The sequence below is a fragment of the Coenobita brevimanus genome, chromosome 98 (assembly GCF_032717465.1).
Source record: "Coenobita brevimanus isolate Jiangsu-jjx chromosome 98, ASM3271746v2, whole genome shotgun sequence".
Lineage (NCBI taxonomy): Eukaryota > Metazoa > Arthropoda > Malacostraca > Decapoda > Coenobitidae > Coenobita > Coenobita brevimanus.
This window is the reverse complement of record NC_137051.1, coordinates 26,405,854-26,423,182: the sequence shown is the minus strand read 5'-3', so window position 1 is coordinate 26,423,182 and position 17,329 is coordinate 26,405,854. Positions and strand designations below refer to the sequence as shown.

Genomic DNA, 17,329 nt, shown 5'->3' with positions numbered 1-17,329 from the left:
CATGCCCCCCCTCCCCCCAAACCAAAAACTGAGAGAATGCTGACTGTTGAGAATGTTGGCCTAGAAATAGAAACCCTCCCCTATGACACATCAATTATTGATGCATTTCATGTTAAAACGTAATTTTTGGTGAATATTTTTGTTCAGAATTACCTAATTGGCATCCCTTCAGACCAGCACTGACAAGTGAGTTATAGTGCATCATCGGTTCCTTATCAGACTGACACCATTTTGACTCATTTTGAGTCATCATGCACAAAGTGGTTAAAAACCAGTCTGTATATGCCTTAAGCATCCCCATGTAAAAGGTACTGTGGCAACAGTCTGCCTGGTATGGAAATTATTTTCATAGTAATCATGTTACTTTTAGAAATATTTGTGTACAATTTTGACTGATTTAAACCATGTCTTTTCAGTTTTTGAAGCTGCAGGGTCCATACCGCACAATGTGAGAGGATTCTTTGACCTTGTATTGATGACTGGACCGGAAGCCTTGGTCAGTGTGGTTGGAGAAAGCGATTGCTTCTTGACCACTTCGGCTGCTGCGCTCTGCTTCATCATCTCTGCTGCAGCTACCCCTACGTCCATGCTCGCAGTCGCAGCTGGGTATCAGTGTTAATTCCCCCATCCCCCAGTGTTAAACTTCAATGGTTTGCCAGCAAGAGTGTGGTGCCCCTCCCCCCTGGCAGCCCACCATCTAAGTATGGGTCAATCTGCAGGAAAACCTGGGTGTGTGTGTGTTTGGGATGCTGGCTACCCATGTGAAATGTGATATTGTGCTTTTCTTGTTAGGCATAAGTGTCCTCCCAAAGTCAGGCCCGAGGAAGGAGTTGGTAGCTGTGTTCCCCTGGCATTGCTTTGGCGAGTTTGACAAGCACAAGATATTGACACTACAGGAGTCTAATGGCAGATATCCCGGGTGCTTTTCTTTATGAGCTCGGAAGGAGAGAGTGTAATACTGAGAAGTTCGCAACCTCTGGGTATGGGACCCAAAATGAAAACCAACACCTACTCATTCTGGCCAGGAAGTGGTAGATCCAGGTATCACAAGTAGTAAACTGAAAAAGCCAAATTGTTAGCACTGCCGACTACCTGCCTGAGCCATGATGTATGGTGTTTGGCCCTGTAATACTGTATAGCCTGGTGTTGGGCAGCTTCAGTGTGAGGCATTAACACTCTACCCCTTCCCTTTTCCCAATTCACAACTGAAGGTAGCAACCAGAGAGGACCATAGTGCTTAATGCTCACTGTCAGATATGTGTGTGTGTGTTTGAAAGGTACAGGGTGTCAAATGAGGCAGTCACCGTGGTGCGACGCTGGTCTCCCCCCTATACAATGTCGGTCACTCCCCATAACTTGGGGTAGCGGTGTGCGACTTCTCCCCCACTCCGCACCGGATGCCCCTACCCATGGCGACTGGTCGGTGTTGAAGCAGCACGTGCCACTGAGCCCGCCTTTGCCCTGTACTAATTTATGTGTGAAAGCATGTGTCCATGTGTACATATAATGTATGTAATTCAACCTGCCACTAGGCTGCACTTCAAGTCACAGCCAACCAACCAATCCTCTCCGACACTGCAGTTTCCCAAACCAGTGCTCTCGTGTGTCAGTGGGTGCATGTGCGTGTGCTTGTTTATTATTATTTTTTTTTTTATGTTTAATGTTGTGAGTGTTAATTGTCATGGAAATACACAAAAGTTGTGTGTGGATGTGTATATCAGTATTTTTTAGAAAGGCCTGATTTGCATTGCCGTGTACATATTTGCTTTTAACTCAGTCCAGGAAAAATGTGAAGATGAAAATCAGTAATACTTTGCTTCCTGTGCCAAGCTGAGGCTTTATTTCTATTTATATTTTGTTTTATTTATGCTTTTTAATCAGTGACGAGAAGGAACTGATGAATATTGTTTCATGGCAACAGACAAAACTGTCCTGTGGTAGACAATGATGTCATCTTAGTTGAGGTCAGAAGGTGATTAAATATTGTACCATCAGCAATGGGCAGCCTTATGGCTACTAAGGTAACCCATTTGTTGTTTTCACCACTAATGCAAACTAATTTGGCAAGGAATGTCAAAGACATGTTTACCATCATCCCCACTACTGACAAGAGGCTCACTGGTGCTCTACAACTGAAGCCTCAATCCTCGTGTTCACCAGTATTTCATACCTGACTATGTACCGTGCCACAGTATACCAATTACAGAGTGGCATCCAAATGTTATCAATGTTTGAAGACTTTATTTGGCAGCAAAGACATACAGTGCAAGGCAATGTGGGCATTAGGCCAAGATTGAGCAGATTTAGGTTTTCTTTTCATACATATATATATATATATATATATATATATATATATATAATTTTCATTAAGAAAATTGGCCGATTGACATGTCCTTGCACATTTGATTGGCTTGAACTGGAAGTGCTTACTTCCAGGGTTCAGTTTGCTGCTGTGTGGAGATTGTCCATCAGCAAGAACTGCAGGGCTGTTAGTCTAGTGTGCCCTCCAGTTACTGGTGTTGCACACTCCTCAAAGCAGCCAGAAATACAAAAGAAGCTAGTTGCATAGCAAGATAGTTTCCCCAGACAGTGAAGAGTGGAAAGCTTGCTGATGCATCTGGTTTCTGATGTACCAACCTAGTCAGTGTGCGGTGGGGTGTTGTGGCTGCAGGCGGACCAGTGCCGGCCTCAGACACCTCCCACACCACCATTGCTTTGTAGCCTCCACCCCACAGACATAACCAATGCTTAGTACTCCAACAAGCCGTGTATCAGTCGCCTCTCAAACATGTTACTCAATAAACCTGCAGGTAAAATTTATCTTGTTTTAGTTTCCTTATACTATAGCTAGCAAAGTGTAACACAGCAGCCTCTCAGCATATATCTTTTATTCTACACCAGTAATACAGTATGTATATAACTTACATATTTTTTGTTACCGACACATCTATTAAATCTAATCTCTTCTTATGCACTTCAACAACAGGTAGGACCTTGGTAACAATGCCAGTAGCTACAGTTACGTTGTTCTCCCTCACTGTGAAGGTCTGGCTGGGCTTCATTACCATCTTTTGCTGCAAGCATATCTCCACTGTTGTGTGTTCACCTGCAGAACAAGACAATTATGAGGCAAAAGTACACAATTACCTGCCATGTCAACTGCTACATTCATTATTAGAAACTACAGTATGTTGAATAAACAAAGATTTGTATACGGTACTGATGATGTACAGTACCCAAACGAGTATGGTCAGTATGATGGTTGATGAGCTTTGTGGGTTTCTAAGCAATGATATTCCTGAAGTCTCGGAAACATGTGAACTTTAACATACATATGAATTTTAGCATGAATTAGTTAGTGTCAAAAGAATGTGCATCTACAGAAGTTTTGAATACTACAGTGATCCCTTGGTTATAGAAGTTTTCTTTGTCACTGTGAGATAAAAATTTCTACTCCTGCTGTTAAAGCACATTCTTTGGCTCAAAAACATCATTCATGTGTACCTGAGCTAGTTCATCATCATCATCATCATCATCATCCAAACCTCCTTTCCCACCCAAGAGTAGGGTGAGGAGTAGCAATGTCCAGACATCCCAGATTTGTCCAATCCAATGGGCCATGCTTCCATTTGCTCACCATTCAAACCCCCAGAATTCTGGCTGCATCTGATATGCCAAAAACATTTGCCATGTTCTGTAGCTTCATATAAATGTATCCGGTAAAGTCAGTCAAGATACTGTCATGTTAAAAAAGGCTGCCAGATCCTTGGTCATGTGCTTCTCCTCACAATATTCATCCAGCTAGCTCAATCTAAAAGCCAAATGGCCACCCCTTACGGGATTATGGAGTCTGGCAATAGATAGCTCAATCTATTGTCAGTCCCCTAGCCTCACCAACTTCCATACCTCTCTTCCTCACACACTCATCCACCATATCCCTCCATCTTCTCCTTTGCCTATCTTGCCTCCTCCCTCCTTCAAATTCGCTCAGATGTACCTTTTTCACCACTCTATTGTTATCCATTCTCTCCACATGATCATACCATCTCTGTAAACTCTCTTCGATTCTGGTGTCCATAGACTTCCCCCCACTACATCTTTCACAAATCACATTATTTTGTATCCCATCCCTCTCTGTACTCCTCATATATTCCTTAGCAGTCCCATCTACAATGCTCTCACTCTTGACTTTTCATTTTCATGCCACACCATGGTCTCACATCCATGTGTTAATGCTGTCACCGACACTCCCTCATGTAAGCCTCGTGTAGCTGCAACACTCAAGCCTCTGCTTCTTATCAAGGCCTTCATTGCACCAGCTACATTCCTTCCTTTTGTCATTCAACTTACCACTTCTTTTGCACATTTTCCTCTCCTCTCTATCACAGTACCCAGGAATTTGAACTCTCACCAATTCAAGTCTCTCTCCATTCATTGTAACATCGCACTAGGAGTCACCTTCTCTCTCAGTAACCATCACTTTACTCTTTTCTGTATTTATTCTCAAGACATGATGCTCACAGACATCAGTAAAACTCTGCACTAGTCTACCAAGTTCTTGTCCAGTATTTGCAAGTAATACTGCCATCATCAGCATACAACAAATTTGAAGACATTCCATCCACCACCATTCACAACCAATACCATCCCCTTCTCCATTACTCATGTTTTACTTGTCTCATCACCCCTATCCATACATATACTGTATATCGAACAACCATGGGGAAATCACACAACCTTGTCGCATGCCCACACAAAGTGAACCATTCACTCAGATGACCATTAACCCTTACACATGCTTCACTGCCATCATAAAAACTCTTGACGGTATCTAGCAGCTTACCATCTACACCGCACATGTGCAAAGCCTTCCACAATCCTTCTGTTTACTTTGTGGTTTGCTTTTTCCAGATCCATGAATGCCATAAACAGCTTATAGTCCTTCTCACAAGCCTTCTTCACTGTCTCACTGCAAATATTTGATCTACACATCCTCTGCCACTCCTAAAGCCACCCTGTTCATCACTCACTAGGATTTCTGTTCTCTCTCTTACTTTATAAAATTTCTTCCATATACCTTCACTACTACACTCAATAAACATATGTCAGGATAATTCTTGCACTCACTTTGCTCACCTTTATATTTGTACAGGGGTACGATCACAGCCTTCTTCCACTCTGCTGGCACAATTTCACTCATCCATGCCTTCCTACATTCTCCAACAAGCACTTCATTCTGCTCTCTCCGCCAAACTTAATCGTCTCTGCATGCACTTCACCAAACCCAGCTGCTTTCCCATTTTTCAGCTGCTTCACAGCGCTCTCCACCTGTGTGAGTGTCATGTTTCCTGGCACTGCATTCCTTCTCTGCACACACTAAAAACCACCCATGTTTACAGTGGCGTTGCTCTCTCTATTCCCATTCAATAGGCGTTCAAAATATTCTTTCCATTTGGTCCTTACTTCTTTCATTTATTCCATTTGGTCCTTACTTCTTTATATTCACACTTTCACATTTCTGTCCACTTTCACTTCTACATTTCTGCACCTCTTTCCAGAATAATCTCCTATTTTCCGAGTAGTTTGCATTCATTTTTCTTTCTCAATCATCACTTACCTCCTCCTTTTTCCTCTTCACTATTCTTTTTATGTGTTTCTTAATCTAAATATATTAAGTTTTTATTTCAATTGAACCCCTGTCCTGTAACCACTCTAGCCACTTCTTCCTCTTTCCTCCACTGCTCTCTCAACCTCTTCATCCCACCATGCCATATCTTTCTTCTTTGTTGTTACTCTTGCCACAACACACACCACAATCTCTGTATGCATTCCACAGGCTGTCTAGATCCATTTCATTCCAAATCACTGATTCTAACTCCTCCCTTACTTTGGTCCTGTATTCATCTGCCATTTCTTTGATCCTCAGGTTATCAGTCTTTCTTACTGACTGCTCCTCTCTCTTCAGGTCCACCTCACTCCTTTCAGCTTGATCTTGCTTACCACAATCATATGATCTGACAGACCTCCACATCGTTCTCTCATGGCCCTCCTATCTGAAACCATTGCCGGCATCGACCTCTCTACGAGAACGTATTCAATTAGGCTCCTTTCTACACGATCCCCATTCCCTATTTACCGTGTACATTTATGTGCATTTTTGTGTTTGAAATATGAGTTACAAATGCACATCCTCCTTTCCTGACACATAACCACAAATGCACATCCTCCTTTCCTGACACATAACCACAAATGCACATCCTCCTTTCCTGACACAACCACAAATGCACATCCTCCTTTCCTGACACATATCCTTCAGTCACTGCCCATTATCATTTTCTCCTGGCACTGCATTACAACCCATTGTGTTATCCCCAGGACCAGTGCCTACTCTTCCATTCATATCACCCACTATGATCACTTTATAGCTCCTGGGTATTTCTCTTACTGATTCATCCAGCTCATTCCAAAACCTCTCTCTCTCTCTCTCGCTCTCTCTCTCTCCTCACACAGTGCATATGCTACAATCACCACCACTCACCTTTTGAGACTTGAACTTGACATACATACACCTCGTGCTGAAACATCTGGAATCTCTCGTTCCACTCTGTCACACCTCATTCATCAACAAAGTAATTCCTTCCTTGCATCTTCCTCGCCCATTCATGCCTGATCTTACACATTTCACACCCTCTCACCCCTCCAATTCACACCATTTCATCTTTGTTTCGCACAATGCCATCACGGCATCTCTTGCACTCCTGAACACAATCACCACTTCCACCCTCTTGCTCTTCTCATTCATACCTCTCACATTGCACATGGCCATGCGAATCTGCCCATTTGGCTGGGGCCCTGGGCAGGTATTGGGCCCTCCAAGGCTCTCCGAAACAACTGACATGATTAAGTGATTTTAGATAGGGGAATCTAGGGAACACTTAACCTGGCCAAAAACCCCGGTTATATCGTTACCATCCAGCATAGTTCGGTCAACAATAATGGTGCGGTGTCTAAGCTTCAGACAGCTTTGAGGGATTCAAAGATGAGGCCCTCCATGAGGAGTTATCCCAGGTTATGGGGACCATTAACTCTTCAACCCCTAGCCTTAGAGCCCCTTACCTCAAGCCTACCTCAGGTATCTCTGTGGTATGTGTCTCTTCCTTATTCTCCCCTTTCCATCATTTTCTATTAGCCAGACTATTTCCAGGTCAGGAGGGCTGCATAGCAGCTTGGTGAGGGATGTTAAAGTTACAGGGAGCGAAGTAACACAAATTACTGATCTGTGACATGATGCTTATGGAACAAGTGGTGAAGAAGAGGCCCTGGGCATCTGAGAGGAAAATATGGAAGATGAAAAAACAAACAGCAAGGGATGCCTTCTATAACAACATGATTCGAGTTGTGACTGAACAGGGAGCTGTTGACAGAAGTGTTAATGAACAGTACAGAGATATCAAAAACAGTCTCTGTGAGAGTTACTGATTCAGAGTGTAGATGGACAAGGGGTCCCCTCAAACATAATGCAACATGGTGGTGGGATGAGGGTGTAGAAGCTGCAGTTACAGAGAAAAGGATTTTCCAGGAATGAAAAAGGGATGGTAACAAAGAGGAATACTTGACTGCCAAGCATAGGGCTAGAAAAGACATTTACAGGGCAAAATCTGAGTCTCAAAGACATTTACTGGATAACCTAAAACTGGAAGAAAAAATACGATATTTGAAAGCAAATCAGTTGAAGAGGTAAAACAGGGATCACACATGTGATCAGTGTGTGAAGAATGATGAATGAAAGGTAGTGGTGAACAATGTGGATATTAAAGACATATGGAGAGAGCACTATAACCGGTTGCTGAATGAGGAGTTTGACTGGAACAGGAAATGTTTGGAGTCAGTGGATCCAGTGTTTGGCCCTTGGTCTTTGATTGATGCTGTTACTGTGAATAGGGCAATAGGCTGGATGCTGGTGTGGAAGGCTGCAAGTGTGTCTGGGTTGCCTGCTGAAATGCTGAAGGCCTCATGAGATATAAAAGTGGGATTAGCTACTAATCAGATTAATACAATTATATATGGGTGTGTTGTCCCAGATGACTGGCTGAAAAGTGTGACTGCAAATATACACAAGGGGTAGGGTGATGCCCTGGAAAGGAAATTCTATCCATTGCCAGACGCCTTAATCCCTTATACGGGGTGGCCACAAACAAATTGCCTCCACGTCACCCTGTCCCCCGCCATTTCACTGCCCTGCTCCCAATTCACAGCCCCCTCTCTCATATATCTCTCCACTCCATCCCTCCATCTCATCCTTGGCCTTTCCATCCCCTTCTCCCCCTCCACCTCACTTACATACACTCTCCTCATCAGTCTCTTGCTCTCCATCCTCTCCACGTGACCAAACCACCTCAATGTGTTTCTCCTAACGCTTCCTATCACATCCACATTCACACCACAATGCTCTTTCATTTCCTCATTTGTCAGTCTGTCTCTCCATGTGACTCCACAGGCTCCTCTCAAATAACTCATTTCCACTGCTCTCACTCTTGACTTGTGTCCCTCCAACAACGTCCAGGCTTCACTTCCATACGTTAGAGTTGGTATCACAATGCTGCCATGCAATAACTTTTTCACTTCCATTCTCACTTCCCTGTTTCTAATCACTGACTTGAAGGAACAGCAACCTTTCTTCCTTGTTGTACCCTTTCAAGCACTTGACCCTCCAAACTTCCATCCGTACTCATCACACTCCCCAAGTACTTAAACGTACTCACATTTTCCATTTCCTCATCATCCAACCTCACTGTACATATCGACTTCACCTCTTCCCTACATTCACCTTTAGACTCCATTTCTTACACACTCTCCCAAACTCATCCACCAAGCCTTGCAGCTCCCCTTCATCTTCACTTAACAACACAGTATCATCTGCAAACAACAGTACACGGAGTTTCCAAACACTGCCCTCTCTCATTAGGGCCACTCCAACATCCAGTGCCCTACCTTGTATCTCATTTATAACCCCATCCATATACAGACTGAACAACCATGGAGATATGACATTATACTGTAGAGGCATAAAAGGAAATTATAAGCATAAAACTTTGGACCAGATAATGGAGGTAATGGAGAAAGTACAGGAAGGCATGATTAGAGAAAGGGTAAATATTGATGAGAGTTTATGCCAGGCAAAGGGACCACTGATGCCATATTCATTGACAGCTTCAGGAAAAATACAGTAAATAGGAAAGAAATAGGATCTATACTTTCTGTTTATTGGGGAAGGCCTTTGACAGAGTCCCCAGAGATGTGGTGATGTGGGCAATAAGAAAGCTTGGGAATGATGAGTGGCTGGTTAGAGTGATTACGGCTATGTATGTGGGTGCTTGCACCCAGGTACGAATGAATGGAAATTTGAATGATGAGTTTTCCGTTAATGCTGGTATGCATCAAGTGTCAGTCTTTGGCACCTTATGGTTTATCATGGTGCTTGAAGCTCTCACATGAAATCAGGAATGGATTCCCATGGAAGATGTTGAGTGCCGATCATTTGGTGTTGATTGCAGAGAATGAAAGGGAGGTGGAGAAAAGATTTAGAAAGTGGGGAGATGGTATGTAGCACAAGGGCTTGAAAGTAAATGCAGATGAAACAAAGGTGATGGTATCTAGGGTTGGTGGCAGTACTGTCAAAGAAGAGGAAAAATGGCCATGTACAATTTGTCACAAGGGAATGAGAAGTAATTCGATATTGTGCAGTGTTTGTGATAAGTGGGTGCATAAGAGATGTAGTGGTATTAGAGGTAGAATGCGAGATAATGCTGATTTCATGTGTGTGGTTGTGTCAGGGAGAGCATGTGGGGATTGTCAGGCGTGATAGGACTGAATTTGCTGGTGAGTCTCTTGAGTATGTGGATGAGTTTTGTTACTTCAGGGACATGTTGTGTGCTGAAGGTAGGGCTAGAGTGTGGAGTAGTTGGAAGAAGTTCAGGGAGCTGTTGCCTCTCCTGACAATGAGACGACTCTCCCTCTGTGCTAAAGGATCTTTGTATCCAGCATGTGTTAGGAGTGTAATGCTATTTGATAGTGAGACCTGGGCAGTAAAGGAAGAGGATATTTGCAGGCTCAAACATACAGAAATGTCAATGATTAGGTGAATGTGCAGTGCGTCCTTAAATGCAAGGCCTCGAGGGAGAGGGCTAGGTTCACAATGGAAGAGTTAGGAGGAAGATGGGACTGGAATGTATTGGTGTTGTGATGAGGACAGATAGATTGATGATGGTCACATGTGAAGACAATGGGGAATGACAACTGGGTGCAGAAAGAGGGAAGTGTGAAAGCTGGAAGTAGGGTTGTGTGAGGCTGACCAAAAATGACTTAATTGAGGTCACAGACCTCAGGGATAAGGGACTGAATAGGGATGCTGCCAGAGATTAAGCAGGATTGAGACCCGTCATTAGGTGACCAAGGCCAGCGCATGCAAGTATGTTAGAGCCTCTATAAATTAAACTAAATGTACTAAGTATGATGTACAGTGATCCCATGCTTATAGGAGTTTTCTTGATCACTGCAAGATGAAAATCTGCACTCATACTGTTATCACATATTCATCAGCCAAAACACATTGTTTCTGCCGACAAAGATGGTACACTATTTGTGGTATCTGATGGCTTTGAGAGATTCAAAGATGAGACACTACTTGAGGAGTTACTCCCAGGTTGTGGGGACCACTCTCTCTCCACTCCCTAGCTTCAGAACCTCCTTACCTCAAACCCATCTCAGGTCTCTCTATGGTATGTGTTTTTTCCTTACTGCGCCCTTTACATCACTTTTTATTAATCTAACCATGCCTATGTGTGTTTCTGATATTATTACTATAACAATATGCATTTATTTAGTGGGACTAAATTGGAAGTGGTAGGTGGGAAGTTACATCATCCACTTAACGTAGGGATGCCTTATGGTCTCTATAGTCAGTGACAAACCAAATGGTTTCCTGTACCCAGGAAACCATTTACTATGCTGGGTGGTAATCACATAACTGGGGTTTCTGGCCAGAATACGTGCCCAACAGATTCCCCTATTAAAAATCGCTAAATCATGGCAGACATTTCAGAGAGCCTCGAAAGGCCCAATGCCTGCCCAGGGCCTCGACCAAATGGGGAGATTCACATGGCCAAGAGAAATGTGAGAGGTGTGAATGAGGAGAGCAAGAGGGTGGATGTAGTGAATGTGTTCAAAAGTATGAGATATGCTGTGATGGCATTGTGTGAAACAAAAATGACAGGATGTGAAGTGGAGAAGTATGAGGGTGTGAAATGTGTAAGGTTGGGTATGAATGGGTGAGGAAGATGCAAAGAAGTACTTACTTTGTTGATGAATGAAGTGTGGCAGAGTGGAATGATATATTACAAATGTGCCAGCTCGAGATGTATGTATGTGAAGTTCAAGTCTGAGAAGGTGAATGTGGTAGTGTGTGCAGTGTATGCACCTTGTGATTACAGGAGTGAGACAGAGAAAGACAGGTTTTTGGATGAGCTGGATGAAGCAATAGGAGAAATGCTCAGGAGTTATAAAGTGATTGTAATGGGCGATATGAATGGAAGAGTAAGTACTGGTCCCGTGAATGATATAATGGGTTGTAATGGAGTACCAGGAGAGAATGGTAATGGGAAACAACTGAAGGACATGTGTCAGGAAAGGAGGTTATGCATTGGTAATTCTTATTTCACACACATTTATGCACATTAACATACATGATAAAGAGGTAAGGGACATCATGTTGAAAGGAGCCTGACCGATTATGTGCTCATGGAGAATTCGATGCTGGGAAGTGCTGCTGATACAAGGGCAGTGAGAGGACGATGTGGAAGTTTGTCAGATCACATGACTGGTATGCAAGATCAAACTGAGAGGAGTGAGGTGGACCTGGAGAGAAAGGTGCAGTCAGGGAGAGAGAATGAAAGTCGAGAAGCTGAGAACCAAAGAAATGGCAGATGAATACACGGCCAAAGTAGAGGAGGAGTTGGAATTAGTGAATTGGAATGAAATGGATCTGGACAACCTGTGGAATAAATGCAGGGACTGCTTAATTAGGAATGCTAAAGCAATGCATGGTGTGGCAAGAGTAACAACAAAGAAGAAAGATATGGCATGGTGGGATGAAGAAGTTAAGAGAGCAGTGGTGGAAAAGAGGAAGAAGTGGCTAAAGTGGTTACAGGACAGGGGTTCAATTGAAATAAAAAACGAACATAATGAAAACAAGAAGCACATAAAGAGACAAGTGGAAACAAAAAAGGTGAAGGTAAATGATGATTTAGGAAGAAAAATGAATGCAAATTACTCTGAAAATGGGAAGTCATTCTGGAATGAGGTCCAGAAAAGTAGAAGTGACAGTGGAAAGAAATGTGAAGGTGTGAAGGATGTAAGTAGTAGATTATTAACCCATGGGAATGACATAAGGACCAGATGGGAAGAATATTTTGAAAGCCTGATGAATGGTAACAGAGAGGGCAAAGTGACCGTAAACATGATTGGTTTGGGGGGTGTACAGAGAAGGCATGCAGTGCCAGGAAACATGACTCTCACAGAAGTGAAGAATGCTCTGAAGTGGATGAAAAAATGGGAAACATAGTCTTAAAGTTGCATGCCTCATCGGCATTCCCCATTTTTTGTATTAATTTCTCTTTTTTGGTTCACTTCCTTTATTCCTCTTGCTTGCCTGTTTTGGTATACCACCTCTTGACCCTCATGTCAATCACTCTCCAAAAAAGCTTTTGTTTTTCCTCTGTTCTTTCATCTTTCCTTTTATTTTTTATTTTTTTTTTATTTTTTATTTTTTCCCCTTGCAGCAACTACAATAAACCTTCACTTTACAGTGCCCTGCTAGACCAGATATCAGATTTAACGAACATTTTAAGGTCCTGGGACACTGTCATACACCCTGGATACCATCCAATAAATGGAAAAAACTGCACAGACCCTCCAGACAACTCTGGCTTACCACATCAAACCAAATTGCTTCCCATGTGCGGGGTGACTCAGAACACAGTTACCAATGCTGGCTGTGGTTTTTCCCACCCAGTTAAGCCAGTCATGAAGATGTACTATGACCAGAGTGTGAAATTGTTGGTCAGGTTAGTGTAAAATGGGTATAGTTTTCATTTATTTTTCATTGTGTGATTGAAATCCCACTTCAGGAGTGGACCATGGTCCACTCCTGAAGTGGGATTTCAATCACCCCGCACATGGGAAGCAATTTGGTTTGATGTGGTAAGCCAGAGTTGTCTGGAGGGTCTGTGCAGTTTTTTCCATTTATTGGATGGTATCCAGGGTGTATGACAGTGTCCCAGGACCTCAAAATGTTCGTTAAATCTGATATCTGGTCTAGCGGGGCACTGTAAAGTGAAGGTTTATTGTAGTTGCTGCAAGGGGAAAAAAAAATAAAAATAAAAATAAAAAAATAAAAGGAAAGATGAAAGAACAGAGGAAAAACAAAATCTTTTTTGGAGAGTGATTGACATGAGGGTCAAGAGGTGGTATACAAAAACAGGCAAGCAAGAGGAATAAAGGAAGTGAACCAAAAAAGAGAAATTAATACAAAAAATGGGGAATGCCGATGAGGCATGCAACTTCAAGACTATGTAAGGTAATGTGGATGGGTTGGTAGCCAAGAAAATGGAGGTGATTTTATAAAAGATGAGAAACCGGACATTAGATGTCTAACTGAAACCAAATTGGCTAGTGACATCATTATGAAAGTGCTAGGACAGAATGAATATAATACATGGAAGAAAGATAGGGATAAAAGAAAACTTTGTGGAAGTGAACTGGATATGACACATAAAAAAATAACAGCATGAAGGACAGGTCTTGGTATCAGGAGTGGAAATGCAAGATCAGGGGAGAAAACTGGATATAGTTGAGATGTACATGCCTCCTCAAACAAGAGCGCGGAGAGGAGAGGAATATAAAAGTAGGTGGTAGGTGGTGGTGACCACCATCCACTCACTTGATGCAGTGCTGCCTGCTTCCTCCATCACCTTTATCACTGTTTCTGTGTCTGGCCTCCTCTCTTCCTATTTCTCCCACCTTTCCTGTCACTTTTTATTCTTCTTTCCTTTTCAGGTGGCTTTACATTGAGTGAAAAGCCTAATCATTTCCTGTAAGTCAGGAAACCATTTACAACACTAGGTGGTAATCATATAACTAACCCACAAGTGTTCCCTATGTGTCAACAAGTGGGTTTGTGGAGGGTTAGCGCCCCTCCCCATAAAACCACTAACTCAAAGACAAACAGCCACCCCTTACAGGATTGTAGTGTCTGGCTATAGAAAGATGGATGGATGAGAGAGTCCCTTGACGTGTTCACAAAACTGGTCAGAAGAAACAACAGGTTGATGTTGACTGGAAATTTTAATTGCATGAAGGAAAATTGGGAATTACTGGATGCAGGGAAAATGAAGAATCTTGAGGATAAAAAGTAATGGATCCAAGGGTAGAAAATATGCTAATTCAACCTGCCATGGAAAATACAAGAATTAGAGGAGACAATGAACCACTAATGATGGACTTCATTTTTACAAACAACCCCAATGCTGTATTTAATATAAGATACCAGTGTCTCCTGGAGAAAAGTGACCATTTGGTCACTGAAATTCAGGCATTAATGAGAGATATGGGAGCAAAAGAAAAAACATATAAACACAACTGATGAAACTAAGAAGTGAAGACTTCACTCCCTTAAGACATTATTTTAGAACTGCAGATTGGAGCAGAATGACAATGACAGAAATTATCCACAACAAATCTGGAATTATGATGAATATATATGAGGAGGGTAGCAACAGACATATCCCAAAACTTGCTATAAAAATGGAAAGGTAAAAAGAATGGTTTAATTATAGATGTATGAAGGCACAGGAAAAAGTAATATAGCACAGAATATATTATAAAGAAGACACACTGAGAGAATGTGGAATGGATACAAGAAGACAATAAATTAGTGCTGTAAATTGGCAAGCAAAAGTCGACTAATATCGGTATTGGTATCGGAAGAGAAAAATTATCCAATACAGCAATCCCTTTAATATCCAACATAATACAGCCAAAGGCATGTCCAGGAAATGGTTTTGTCTGGATATTGGGCCCCTGCCTCCTGGACTGGTACTTATGGACCCTAACGCAGCCTAACTTTGAGAGCCACCTAAATAACTCCCTACTGCAGGCCCGAATCCAGGGGGGGGCGTGAGGGGCGTACGCCCCCCCTTTCTCAGAAGCCAATATATTTTTTTACTATAAGGTTCTAAGGTAGAGATAGAGGTGGGGAAATATTATGAACATTTCTGATTTTTTTTTTTTTGCTCAGATTACACTGCCATTCTGATGGTTTACCGAAATTCGTTAAAATTTTCTGCCTCTAATTGTGTAATACTTAGCAGAGGCAAGTCGAACTTCAGTACTAGGAACCTTGTATCTTAAAGTAATGAAGACAGTGGCATATGTCATGAGAGTTGTCACATATCAGTTTGTATGTGGATCGTGATATACTGAGCACTTTAAAAATCCTGCTTTGGATAGAGTGGTTCAATCTGTATATGGATGTGATTATAAAAGAGATACAAGGTAGGGCAGTGGATGTTGGAGTAGCCCTAGTACTGTTGTTTGCAGATGATACTGTGTTGTTATATGAAGACGAAGGGGAGCTGCAAGGCTTGGTGGATGAGTTTGGGAGAGTGTAAGAAACGGAACCATAAGGTGAATGTTGGGAAGATCAAGTATATTCATGGTCTTCGAGAGAAGTGAAGTCAGTGAATGTACAGCGAGGCTGGATGAGGAGGAAATGGAAAATGTGAGTGCGTTTATGTATTTGGGTAGTGTGATGAGTAAGGATGGAAGTTTAGAGCGTGAAGTGCTTGCATGGGTACAACAAAGAAGAATGGTTACTGGTTCCTTGAAAGCAGTCATAAGACACAGGGAAGTGAGCATGAAAGTGAAAAAGTTAATACATGACAGTATTGTAATACCAACTCTAACGTATGGAAGTGAAGCTTGGGCCTTGTTGGAGGGACAGAAGTCAAGACAGCAGCGGAAATGAGTTATTGAGAGGAGCACATGGAGAGACAGACTGACAAATGAGAAAGTGAAGGAGCGTTGTGGTGTGGATGTGAATGTGATTGGAAGCGTTAGGAGAAAAACACTGAGGTGCTTTGGCCATGTGGAGAGGATGGAGAGTGAGAGACTAATGAGGAAAGTGTATGTGAGTGAGGTGGAGGAGGGGAGAGGGAGGGGTAGGCCAAGGATGAGATGGAGGGATGGAGTGGAGAAGTATATGAGAGAGAGGGGTGTGAGCTGGGAGCAGGGTAATGAAATGGCGGGGAACAGGGCAACATGGAGGCGATTTGTTTGTGGCCACCCCTTACAGGATTAAGGCATCTGGCAATAGTCAGACGGACAGGATAGAGTGGGAAGCTGTGATCCTCTGAAATTTTCCGACCAGGATGCTAAATTATAATTGGCTGCCTAAGTCAGACATGCGTCTTACCTAACAATTGAAAATAATGCATCTACATAGTACACACTACACCAGTCTGTCTGGAGGTTGCCAGTTGTGTGGTAAGCCGAGTGACCAGTGTGTTTGTGCATTATTTAGCGATCCTTCAGGTTTGTGCTAAGTATTATACTTATTTTACTTTGCATATAAAGTAACACATACAGATTATGCTCTGTGTATTTTTCCTTGTTGGCAGCTTTTGACAGTAATAATGTGAAGGGCAGATTTTAGACATTTTACTAAATTTTTAGCTTAGCCAGCTGGAAAGTTAACATGTCGGATGTCGGTGACACAGATGTATGCCTTTTGCACTGACTGACTTTTTTGCTTAAGAAAAATGTAAGTTCACATCGTTAATCGTCAATAATTTTGACCAGAAACTAATCTCACTAATCTTATATAGGTATGTTAACTATTTCCATAGTGTTACATTTTCACCCTTGCTTTGTCTAAGTATCTAAAGTGTGTGAACATATATATATGTTGAGTCTCCTTGAAGAAAGTTACAGTATGGAACTGACTAAGGTTCAGTGAAACCTAGGCCTTTTTATTGACCCGAAATAGATTACAAAGTGAATGATCAGTGATCGCTTCATTTGTTTTAGTGCGAGCAAAAGATGTACACCAGAGAGATCTGATATATATATATATATATATATATATATATATATATATGAAAATGCTAATCATGCCCCCCCTTTAATAAAATGCTGGATCCGGCCCTGCTACCGGACATGCATAGCACCTATTTAAGACCCTGTTCACACAAATAAGGACATAAAGCATGAAACA

The 17,329-nt window shown here is 42.2% G+C and overlaps 2 protein-coding genes across 2 annotated transcripts in view; one reads left to right on the top strand and one right to left on the bottom strand.

The window, feature by feature from the left end:
- Positions 1-2,805, top strand: part of LOC145414104 (uncharacterized) — a 255,196-nt gene extending 252,391 nt beyond the window's left edge. The window contains exon 10 of the mRNA XM_080283663.1: positions 417-2,805. Coding sequence (XP_080139789.1) covers positions 417-452 — 36 coding nt within the window. The 3' untranslated portion in view covers positions 453-2,805. The remainder of the gene's footprint in view (positions 1-416) is intronic.
- Positions 2,806-2,878: 73 nt separating this feature from the next.
- The window catches only part of LOC145414105 (elongation factor Tu-like), a 216,308-nt gene continuing 201,857 nt past the window's right edge, over positions 2,879-17,329 (bottom strand). Inside the window, exon 6 of the mRNA XM_080283664.1 lies at positions 2,879-3,106. Coding sequence (XP_080139790.1) covers positions 2,922-3,106 — 185 coding nt within the window. The 3' untranslated portion in view covers positions 2,879-2,921. The remainder of the gene's footprint in view (positions 3,107-17,329) is intronic.